This window comes from Rhinolophus sinicus, linkage group LG06, assembly GCF_036562045.2.
Source record: "Rhinolophus sinicus isolate RSC01 linkage group LG06, ASM3656204v1, whole genome shotgun sequence".
In the NCBI taxonomy this organism is placed as follows: domain Eukaryota; kingdom Metazoa; phylum Chordata; class Mammalia; order Chiroptera; family Rhinolophidae; genus Rhinolophus; species Rhinolophus sinicus.
The window spans coordinates 79,221,055-79,233,793 of record NC_133756.1 but is presented as its reverse complement, the minus strand read 5'-3'; the positions used below and the strand labels follow the sequence as shown (position 1 = coordinate 79,233,793).

Sequence of the window (12,739 nt, the reverse complement as noted above, 5' to 3'; positions counted from 1 at the left end):
GGAGAAACATGTTAATAGAGTGGGGGAAAACAAATTTATTTTACTACATGTAAAATGAAGTGTATTCTCGACCAATATGATGTACCTATAAAAAATTGGAATGACTAACCAATGGGTTTAGTAATTATTAGGTACAAAAGGTTAATTTAGATCAAAGCTTTGGCCAGAAATGCAGAGGGTGCCAAAAAAATGTATACACATGACTTGTATTCATCTTTTGTTATTGGTATATATTGAGTATTACAATTTTAATAGTTTCTCCTTTTCTTAAAATGTATATACATTTTTGGCACCCCCAGTAGTAAAAGCAAAAATCATAAATAAACCTTTAGATTTACTCTATTTTTTAAGAGTTTTGGAGAATATTTTTCTGGTGTAGGTCCCTTAAGATTTCCTTATGGATATGTAAGCTACTTATAAAACTGCTTGAGGTTGGGAGTATTTTCTTTTGTAAACCCAGCTGCTGCTAGTAGTTGTATGGTACTTTTGACTGACTAACATTCCAAAATGCTGCCAGTCTCTTTTAATATGTTGAGTGTCATATTTATAATAGACAGAGAATACAGCATTGTAGCTACCTATTAAAATGTTGCTTTGTATGTCTCCTAGTTGAAAAAATACTCCAAATTTATCTACAAATGCACTACTAAAAGATTTTTTCACAAAATACCTTCATGTATAAACTTTTGGAAATATGGCTTTAAAGGGGAGATTATATGAAAAGTTTCTTTGTAAACCATAAGCACAATTATTATAAATATAGAGATGGTTAAAAAAATAATTTATTTGACCTATGCTTGTAAGAGTACCTGTTATGAGTGAAGCACTTGTTAGGTGTTTTAGCAGAAACTTTAAAATCATGGACTATACAAACTTAAATTTACAAATTAAAAATATTAGTAAAAAGTATAAGTTTTAGCAAAAAAGTTCATAGGCTCATGTATCATCCCCAAGAGAGTTTCAAGGCACAGATCTCTAGCCTCTGCACTGGCTAAGCAGTGATGATGTAATTTTATTGTGACTCAGAAAAGTTTTGACCTGGCCTGGGTTTCATGGTAAGAAAGCAAGCTAGATCCCAGGATTTTCTTCCTTGGGCAATAAGAGAGTAATTTCTGTGAAGGTGTTAGATACTAAGAAATGAAATTTTAATCTCAGTCTTGAAGTGTTTTATGTCTCATATTCCCCAAGTTTCCCCTTTCTATCTAATTTAGAAGTAGTATAGACTTGAAAAGGTAAGAAGTGTGGGAGGCTACGAGCAAGAAAACATTGGAATATAATCAAAAGGTCTGGATGTTTCAGGGTCAGATGTTATTAATGGAGAAACATTGATATTTCACATGTCATTTGAGAATACTCATTGGAATATTTAAAGGATTGTGGTTGTATCTCATTTTGCCTTGCCTCATTATCAGCCCAGTATCCCATTTTCTATTTGCATTCTTGGCACAGTTCAGTGGACCAGGGGAGGAGAAGTTGAAACATGCTGCTGCTACCTTTTGCAGTAACCAACCTTTTGCTCTGGAAATGATCAAATCTCGTCAGAAAAAGGATTCTCGATTCCAGACGTTTGTGCAAGTGAGTTGAGTGAGTCCTGTAAGAAGGGGGGAAAAAAGGCATTTTTAAAATCAATTATAGAATAAACTGAGGGAATTCTGACTAAGATTAAATCTTTTACTAGAATTATATCTATGTTAATATTTTCTAAAGCCATAAATTCTCTCTTAAATTACTGGAAGGTATAAAGATGATATTGGAATAGTAAAAACAAGAATATATATCATGATTAAAACACTTGACATAGAAGTCCACATTGCCATGGAGTTATTGTTCGGAAATGGCCCATGTACGCTATTAAAATAATATTGTAAAAGCATGAGAATAGGCTTATATCAAGCCCAGGGAAGAGTATAACAGCAGTCATACCTACTGAGATATATATTGGTATAGACTGAGGGTCAGTAAACTACAACCACAGGTCATATCCAGCCTCTTGCCTGTTTTTGTAAATAAAAGTTTTATTGGAGAACTATATTAGTTTCTTACTGCTGTATAGGAAATTACCACAATCATAGCAACTGAAAACAGTGCATACGTTCACTATGTCACAGTTTTTGTGGTTGAGGAGTACAGGTATAGTTTAGCTGGGTCCTCTCTTCATGATTTCTCCAAGCTGAAATCAAGGTGTCAGCTGGAGCTGCAATTCTCATTTGAGACTTGGGGGGTCATCTTTTAAGGTCACTGGTAGCAGAATTCATTTCCTTGTAAATGTACAACCGAGATTCTTGTCTCCTTGCTATAGTTGACTATGAACTGCTTTTGGTTCCTAGAAAATGCCCATATCTCTTTGCCACGTGGCCCCTATAGATGTTTACAGATGGATGTTTGCTTTCTTCCAGGACAGTAAGAATGCATCTCCCAGACAGCTTTCTTTTAAAGACTCCTCTGATTAAGTCAGACTCACCTAGGACACTCTCCTTTCTGATTAACTCAAAGTCAACTGATAGTAACCTATCATTGGAGTGATATCCCATCATATTCCAAGTTCTGTCCACACTCAAGGGAGGGGATTAGATAGGGTGGGTACACCAGAGAGTGGAAATTTTGGTGGCCATCTTAGAACTCTATCATACATAGCCATGTTCATTCATTTACGTATTATCTATGGCTGCTTTTATGCTAAAACAGCAGAGTTAAGTAGTCGTGACACAGACTATATAGCATGTAAAGCCTGAAATATTTACTCTGGCACTTGACTGAACAGCTTGCTGTCCCCTTTTATAGATGAGCGGGTATATTCAGACTGCTGATCCATTGTGCCTGCTTGGAATGGCAGCCAGCAAATTAGCTCACTTGCTTATGGTAGGAATGCCAATTATAGGAATGCCAAAAATGTAACTGGATTTTCTGAATATGTGAAAATAAATCTGTTTTATCACAAGAAAGCGATTCTTAGAGTTGCTTATGGATGTTCTCAGTCCTTGCTTAAACAGATAACAGGTCATTGGTTTAATAATAACGGCTCCCCTCCCGTTATGTGGTTAAAAGAGAAAGCAGAAGTATGGTGTGGCAATGTTATGTCTTGGCATGTTTAAGTGTTGATTTAATAACCAGAACTGTGATGCTGTGGAGACTTACATGACGAGTTATATGGTACATATTAGGTATAATCCTAATAATAATTACAAATTCATTTGTTTCACTTTTAGGATGCTGAGAGTAATCCACTGTGTCGTCGTTTGCAGCTGAAGGATATCATTCCCACCCAAATGCAGAGGCTTACTAAGTACCCTCTTCTATTGGATAATATTGCCAAATACACAGGTATAGCATTTTCACTTAAATTAAAAAGCTTAGGAACAAAAAAACAAAAGCCATGTTCTGCTAAATAATCTCTCACAGCATCTGATGCCTGGAGACTTACAAATAGTATAGTGAAATTTTCTAGTAAGATTCAATCTAGTCTTCTTCAAGATATTTGATTTGATGTACTCCATTAATAGGTCTAGCACAGAGATGGCAATCTATGGATCATGGGCCAAATCTAGCTAATCACCTATTTTTCTCAAGTGTATTAGAACATGGTCATGCTCATTTGTTGACATATTCTCTCTGACTGCTTTTTGCACTGCAGCCACAGTTCAGTAGTTGTGACAAATACCATTTGGCCTATAAAGTGTGAAATGTTTATTATCTGGCCATGTACAAAAAAAGTTTACTAATTCTTCCTCTATCTAGCATATATCATGTTTCCTTTGAAGAGGCTTATACTGGATTGAAGAGATGTTTTATATATATATATATATATATATATATATATATATATATATATATACACACACACACACACACACACACACACACACATATATGTTTTATTTATACATGTTATTTATTTATTTATTTATTTATTTCAACTGTCCTGTTTTAAAACATGTAGTAAATCTAAATTTCTCAATTGAGCTTTAGGCTCAATTAATAATTTAGTTCTCATTAGTTTTCATTAATAATTCTTTGCAATCAAACTCCTGTTTCTCATGCCTGAGAATTTGAAAACACTCATACACATAAATTTTTATATCTGTTCATTATAACTGGACTATGTTTGGAGGATTGTAATTTTGAATATTCTGATTTTGGTATTTTTTTACTCTGTAGACCTCAGTGTAACCTCACCACATTTTGGTGAATTTCATCTTCTTTTAATGGTACAAATGTTCTCATCTATTTTCTTTCTTTAAATATAATTTCAAATTCAAAGAAACTTATTTTGGAGTTATTTTGAATTGTGTTACCATTCAAAAAATATTGCTTAGCAGGTGCACTGGAGGCTGTGCACTGGAGCCTACTATAATCACGTAGGCTGTGCACTATGAAATTCTAGGGAGGAAAGTGCCCCATTTATATTGCTTACAATGTGAATGAGAATATAGTGGGCCTGATACTTGGTGTAAAGCATCTGTCCTTGAGTTTAGGGTTCTATACTATGGTTTCTTTTTAAATATTAGTATTTATGTTTTAAAGCACTGTCATCGAAGTTTCACCTGTCCCAAGACTACCTGAATTGAGATTCTGCCATAGGTTTTAGCCTGGTATAAAAATATTCAAGGTCTGAGTGTATTTTTGTAACTGTTCAAATAAAATGATATCTCGTATATATTATATATACATATTTGATGTTTATATATTTATATTTTCTGATTTCCTCCATTTTACATTTTATATTTCTCCCCCTTATTTAGAGTGGCCATTGGAAAGGGAGAAGGTGAAGAAAGCTGCAGATCACTGTCGTCAGATCTTAAATTATGTAAATCAGGCTGTCAAAGAGGCAGAAAACAAGCAGGTAAGAAGGGAAAAGCAAGAAGATACAGGATGACATAGTGAGAATATTAAATTAGCATTACCTGGAATCTGTGAAATAATAATTGAAACTATCATTACATAATTGAAGGGAGGGACATTTAACTATTCCTATAGTAAGTAGGTTCATATCAGTTTGTGATAGAACATCAGAGTTGTCTTTGACCTTTTTGAGCATCTCTAACTGCTTGTTTGCTCATTCATTCATCTATTCATTCAACAAATATTTATACAGCATCTACTGTATGCCAAGTGTAGGGTATAGAGTAGTTAAAACAATGAGTACAATAATTGTCCATACTGAGCTTGTTTTCCAGCAGGATAGAAAGGAATTGAACAGAGTATAGTGCAAGTATTTTATATATCAGTTGTGATAGCTGCTGTAAAGGAGAATTTCAGGGTGCTAGGACTGTAACTAGGAGTAGGTCGCCTAGTCTGGTTTGAGGATGTTAGGTGGTCGCCTCAGAGAAAGCTTGCTTGAGGAATTGACATTTAAGTCAAGCTCTGAAGGATGCCTGGGAATGAAACAAAATAATGTGGAAGTGGGCAACCTCACAGGTAGAGGAAAATCCATGGGTGAAAAAGAAGCATGGTCTGTTTGAGGAAATGAAAGATTAGATTACTGTGGGTCATGCCTAAATGCAAAGTCATAGTGGTATGAAATGAGATACAGTAGGCTAGGGTCAAATCATACAGGGCTTTATAGACCATGTTAAAGTTTTTGTGTTTTTTCTAAGAGCAATAGGAATTCATTATAGACATTTAAGAAGGAGAAGGGCATGTTCAGATTTTTCACTTTATAAGTATCACTCATCTACTGTATGGAAAACGGGTTGCAGCAGGCAGAGAGTAGATGAAAGAGCCCCATTAGTAGTCTCTCACAGCAGTCCAGGGTAGATGGTGATGGCTTAGAGAAGTGCAAGAATTGGAAAAGTATTTAGAAGGTAAAATTGGCAGGACTTGGTGACTGATTTAGAGAAGATTTGAAGAGAGGTGATGTCAGGAATAAGTCCCGGGTCTCTGGCTTGCACATTTGGATGAACTGGATGAATGGAGAAGCCCCAGATATGTGGGAAAGATGATGAGTTCAATTTGAGATATCAAGTGAAAATATACAGTAAGCAATTGGTTACATGGATCTACCTCTAAGAGAACTGTGCTAAAGATAAAAATATAAGTCTGTGAACAGGTAGAAGCAAATTGAATCCATGGACCTGGATGTTCCATACTCTTAGGAACTGAATATGATGACAACTCTTGGTGAGGCTATAGGAAAACAGGTACTCCCAAGTGTAATGTTTGGAGTATAAAATGGTAAAACCTAAGAGGGCAATTTGACAATATTTATCTAAATTAAAAATGCACATATTCATACATCTACCCTTGGACCCATAAATTCTTTTTCCAGTGATTTACCCAGAGACTTATTTAAGAATGTTTATAACATAAACCAAATGTGGTATAATTATAAACTGGAATAATACCAGCAATAAAAAGGAATGAATCCCTGAGATAAACAAATGAATGAATCTCACAAACATTATGCTGAGCAAAAGAAACCAGACACAAAAGAGTATATACATATAATTCTATTTATATAAACTTCTAGAATAGTCTAAACTAATATACAGTGGGAAAAAGTCAGAAGAGTAGTTGTCACTGGAGATGTGGAGACAGATAATTATTTTTAAAAAGTATGAGAGTGATGTTAATATTTTATATATTGATAGGAGTTTGATTATAAGCCTATGCATTTGTAAAAACTTGTGGGAAGGTACATTTAAAATGTGTGCATTTCACTGTATATAAATTTTACTTTATAAAATGAACTGTAAACAAATGTTGAACTGTTGTTAATTATACACATGCTATAACATGTTTAGAGTGAAGTATGCTTATGTCTGTAACTTATTTTGAAGTACATTCACAATGTAAGATGGATTGATGGATAGATAGAGGGACGACTAGGTGGATAGATACACGATAAAACATACAGCAAATGTTAATTGTAGAATGTAGGTTGTGGGTATATGGGTATTTACTATACACATTCAAACTTTGTATTTGGAAATTTTGATAAACTTGGGGGAAAATATATGTACCCTTTGATCTAATATTTCTTCTTTAGCAATTTATCTTACAAATATATCTACACATGTGTACGAAAGTGTATGTTTAAGGCCATTTTATTGCGGTGTCATTTGTTATAGAAGATTTGAAGTAACATACATGTCCATCAGTAAGGTGTAGTTAAATAAATTATAGTTCATTTACAGAGTGAATACCATGCAGCCATTAAAAAATGTGACAGCTATCTCTATATGTGCTCATGTGGAACAATCTCCGAGATATAATGATGAGCCATACACATATACAGAAAAATGTGTATATGAACATATTATGTTACCATTTGAGTAAGTAATACATACATGAATACATTAGGATATGCATACACAATATGCACAAAGACAAGCATACACATATTCTGTTTGCTTAGAATTTTTCTCATAGGCTACTCAAGAAATGGGTATTTTCCAGGCAGCTGGATGGCTCAGTTGGTTAGAGCGTGAGCTCTGAACAACAGGGTTGTGGTTCGATTCCCACATGAGCCAATGAGCTGCCCCTGAGCTTCTGGAGGGGTGGCCAGATAGCTCAGTTGGTTAGAACACATGCTCTCAACAACAAAGTTGCCGGTTCATCTCCCGCAAGGGATGGTGGGCTGCGTCCCCCACAACTAAAGATTGAAAACGACGACTGGACAACGACTTGGAGCTGATGGGCCCTAGAGAAACATACTGTTCCCGAGTACTCCCCAATAAAATTTATAAAAAGAAAAAAACGAATGGGTGTTTCTTTAGAGAAATTGGGGGTTAGAAGGCAGAACAGGTTTGGAGGGAGACTTACTTTTTATTGTACGCCTTGCATTACCTTCTGAATTTTGTACCATGTACATGATTTGCATATTCAGAAAATAAATACAAGCTAGTTAGAGGCCAGTGAGTTTGAAAAGATTGTGAAAGAACAGCCAAAGAGGTAAGACGAAAACTAGGAGAGTTTTCAAAGTCAAGAGAAGGGAGTATTTTAAGAGTGAATTGTCAGTTTTGTCTAATATTGCAGAGAGCTCAATAAAATGTAGGTAAAAAATGTCCATTTGATTTAGGAACAGGGAGGTCATTGATACCAAAGTAGTAACCTTGGCTCCATCCTGTCTTAATTTTCAGCGCTTAGAAGATTATCAGCGTCGCCTTGATACCTCCAATCTGAAGTTGTCAGAGTACCCAAATGTTGAAGAGCTCAGGGTGAGAGATGGTCTAATAATAATTTAAAAAATAAAATTGACCAAAGACCAGGCAGGTAATTAACATCTCAGTGGGGAATATACATCACCTGATGGATTTCATAGAGTGTGTATATTTATGATTCTATTCTTTGTTTTAAATGTTTCTTCTGTGTGAAGATTACTTTAGTTTTTCACGAGAGGACTATGTTGTGTGAGACTGTAACTTTTGTGACAAAAATTTGCGGGAGACTAAGGAACATTATTATTAAGATTAATTTTATTGTGTTGTATAGTTTGAATAAGAGTAGGGCTATACTATGAGAACTTGCCAGATTATTCGGTAAAACAAGGTAACAACTATTTTTCCGTGAATCTCTTCAGAAGCATAAAAATTGAAACCATTACAGAAATTATAGTACAGTAGTACCTCGGTTTTCGAATGTCTCCTTTGACGAACATTTCGGTTTACAAATGCCGTAAATTTTATGGATCTATGGTATCATTAGATAGTAAAATTCATGCCATATTTGCAGTTTTAGGGGTTGATTTTAAAGGTCTGGAATGGATTAGTCCATTTTGCATTGCTTTCTATGGGGAAACTGTGCCTCGGTTTTCGAACATTTCAAAACTCGAACGGTCTTCGAAAACCGAGCTACCACTGTAAAATATTGTTGTCACTTCTTGTACATGAGGCTTTCCTATTAAGTAACTGATTACGATTTTAAACCTTTCTTGTACTGTTTCACTAGGTGATTATTTTGGCTGATGTATTTGGTAGCTATTAAAATAGACTTTTATGTGATGTATAACAGATTATCAAAAAGCATGCTACTGTGCGTAGCCCTGTCCAGAGAATGAGGTTTTTCTAGAACTAGTTATACTAAAAGATGATTCTCTTACTAAGTTATTAATATTTAGAGCAAGCCTGAGTACTACCTGGATTTTTCATAAGTGCTATTGTTTAGAAGTTTCTTTGGAACTAGAGCCTGGAACTCAGGTCTCTTACAAATAAGCTATGCATTATCCTCATCAAGTTATTTATACAACAATGGGTTGAGATACTAGTAGCTGAAGGTTCACAATTTTATTTTCATAAGCTATTATCATCTATTAGAGTTAGATTTAGAAGACAGTACTCCTGAATGTTTTTCAAGATACCTTTTCATTTTCAGAAAATGTTATGCAGCTTACTTTAACATGGTCCTTATTCCATTTTCAGTAGTTGACAGGTATCAATAATAAAAGTGAATAAGAATTTCTTTAAAGGAGACTATATGGAATATTCTTACTAAGTAAGTGCTTGAAAATAATTTGTATATAATTCCTTTTGTTTTGGCAGAATTTGGATTTAACAAAAAGGAAGATGATTCATGAAGGACCATTGGTTTGGAAGGTGAATAGAGATAAAACTATTGGTAAGTCTAATGTCTGTTAATTTGGGGGCAAGTGGAGAAAGGAAAAGAATAGGAAAGTTTCTTAGAAGAAGAGATAACACTCATAATTTTCAATTACAGCAGATACAGTACTACTTTGTGTTATTTATGCATTTACAGAAGATATGCTTATGTGATTTTGTTATATGTGAAGTTTGTTAAATATTTATTTAGGGATGAAGCAGAAAATTCTCTCACAATTTAGTCCTATCCCCATCACACTTGTGTTCGAATGAGTCTAAGCTTTCTTTAGACTATTACATCTAAAACTATCTGTGGTGAGGAACCATTGGTTTTTATTTCTTCTTATTCAGAGATTCACACTTCATTGTAATACAATTTACAATTTATTTAAAATGACAATAACAAGCAACTTTTTCATTATGTTTAATTAAATTTAAAATTTTTTTCATTTAATGTTGAAATTCAATATTTATATTAGTTTCAGGTGTACAACATAGTAGTAAAACATTTATATAATTTACGATATGCTCCATCAATTACTCTAGTACCCAGCTAGTACTATACATAGTTATTACAATATTATTGACTATATTCCGGATGCTGTACTTTACATCCCCGTGACTATTTTGTAACTACCAAGTTGTACTTCTTAATTCCTTCACCTTTTTCACCTAATTCCCCCAATCCCCCTCCCACACGACAACTATCAGTTTGTGCTCTGTATCTGTGAGTCTCTTTTTGTTTTGTTTGTTCATTTTGTTCTTTAGATTCCACAATTAAGTGAGATCATATGGTATTTGTCTTTCTCTGAGTTATTTCACTTAGCATAATACCCTCTAAGTCCACCCATGTTGTCACAAATGGTACGATTTAATTATTTTTTCTGGCTGAGTAGTATTAAATTGTATATATGTGTGTACCACTTCTTTATCCAACCATCTACTGATGGGCACTTAGGTTGCTTCCATATCTTGACTATTGTAAATAATGCTGCAGTGAACATAGGGTTGATATGTTTTTTGAGTTAGTGTTTTGGATTTCTTTGGAGAAATACCCAGATATGGAATTGCTGGGTCATATGGTAGTGCTATTTTAAATTTTTTGAAGAACCTCCATACTGTTTTCCATAGTAGCTACACGAATTTGCAATTCCACCAACAGTGCACAAGGGTTCCCTTTCTTTTCTCCACGTTGTCACCAGCACTTGTTTGTTGATGATAGCCATTCTTACAGGTTTGAGTTGATAATCTCATTGTGATTTTAATTTGCATTTCTCTGATGATGAGTGATGTTGAGCATCTTTTCATATGTCTGTTGGCATATATGTCATCTATATGTCCTCTTTGAGAAATGTCTAGTTAGGTCCTCTGACCAGGTTTATTTGGATTTTATTTTTGTTTTGACTTGTATGAGTTCTCTATAAATTTTAGATATTAACACCTTATCAGATATATTTTTTGGTGACTATCTCCTCCCATTCAGTAGGTTGTCTTTTCATTTTGTTCATGGTTTCCTTTGCTTTGCAAAAACTTTTTAGTTTGCTGTAGTCTCATTTGTTTTTTTTCTCCTGTTGTTTCCCTTACCCGAGAAGATATATCAAAATAAGTATTACTAAGAGCAGTGCGAGAGAGTTTGTTGCCTGTGTTTTCTTCTAGGAGTTTTATGGTTTCTGGTCTTCTACTTAAGTCCTTAATCCATTTTGAGTTTTCTTGTATATGGTATAAGAAGATGGTCTAGTCTCATTTTATTGCATGTATCTGTCGAGTTTTCCCAATACCATTTATTGAATAGATTGTTTACCCCATCGTATAGTCTTGCCTCTTTTGTCATTGATTAACCAGATAGGATTGGGTTTCTTTCTGGGTTTTCTATTCTGTTCCATTGATTTATGTGTCTATTTTTATGTCAGTATCATTGCTGTTTTGATTACTACAGCCTAGTAGTACAGTTTGATATCAGGTAGCATAATACCTCCAACTTTGTTCTTCTTTCTCAAGATTGCTTTGGCTATTCGGGGTCTTTGTAGTTCCATATAAATTTTAGTTCTGTGAAAAATGCAATTGATATTTTGATACGGTTACATTTAATCCATAGATTGCTTTGGGTAGGATGAACATTTTAACGATGTTAATCTTTCCTATCTATGAGCACTTATTTTCATTTTCTTCCATTTCTTTCTTCAGTGTCTTATACTTTTCCTAGTACAGGTCTTTTACATCCTTGGTTAAATTTATTCCTAGCTATTTATTTATTTTTTGATGCAATTGTAAATGGGATGGTTTTCTTAATTTCTTTTTCTTATGGGTGTACAACATTTCCACCAATATTAATTTTGCATCCAGCTACTTTACTGAGTTCATTAGTTCTGATAGTTTCTTTGGCAGAATCCTTAGGGTTCTCGGTATGTAGTATCATGTCATCTGCAAATAATGACAATTTTTTCTTTCCTATTTGGATGCCTTTTATGTCTTTTTCTTGTCTGATTGCTGTGGCTAGGACTTCCAATACTATGTTGAATGAAAGTGGGCATCCCTATCTTGTTCCTGCTCTTAAGGGAAACGCTTTCAGTTTTTCCCCTTGGAGTATGGTGTTAGCTGTGAGTTTGTGGTATATGACCTTTATTACGTTGAGGTATGTTCTCTCTATTCCCACTTTGCTGAGGGTTTTTATCATAAATGGATGCTGGGTTTTTTGAACACTTTTTCTGCATCTATTGATATGATCATGTGATTTTTGTCCTTTATTTTGTTTAAGTGGTGTATCATGTTAATTGACTTGTGGATATTGAGCCAACCTTGCCTCCCAGGAATAATTCCCACTTGATTGTGGTGTATGATCTTTTTAATGTATTGCTGAATTCTGTTTGCTAATATTTTGTTGAGGACTTTTGCATCTATGTCCATCAGGGATATTGGCCTATAATTTTCTTTTGTTGTAATGTCTTTGTCTGGTTTTGGAGTCAGGGTAATAGTGGCCTCGTAAAGTGAACTGGGAGCCCTTCCTCCTCTTGAATTTTTTGGAATATTATGAGAGGGATGAGTGTTAATTCTTCTTTGACTGTTTGGTAAAATTCACCTGTGAATCCTTCTGGTCCAGGAATTTTGTTTGCTGGGAGTTTTTTGATTACTGATTAGTTTCTGTTTGTAGTGATCGGTCTTTTCTGATTTTTTGTTTCTTGTTGATTCAGTCTTGGAAGATTGTATGT

The 12,739-nt window shown here is 34.4% G+C and overlaps 1 protein-coding gene across 7 annotated transcripts in view; it reads left to right on the top strand.

The window, feature by feature from the left end:
• The window catches only part of ARHGEF12 (Rho guanine nucleotide exchange factor 12), a 165,652-nt gene that overhangs the window by 138,650 nt on the left and 14,263 nt on the right, over positions 1–12,739 (top strand). For all 7 annotated transcript variants that reach the window (XM_074335326.1, XM_019718206.2, XM_019718207.2 and 4 more), the window contains 5 exons: positions 1,450–1,575; positions 3,207–3,321; positions 4,740–4,840; positions 8,079–8,156; positions 9,477–9,552. In XM_074335326.1, coding sequence (XP_074191427.1) covers positions 1,450–1,575; positions 3,207–3,321; positions 4,740–4,840; positions 8,079–8,156; positions 9,477–9,552 — 496 coding nt within the window. The remainder of the gene's footprint in view (positions 1–1,449; positions 1,576–3,206; positions 3,322–4,739; positions 4,841–8,078; positions 8,157–9,476; positions 9,553–12,739) is intronic.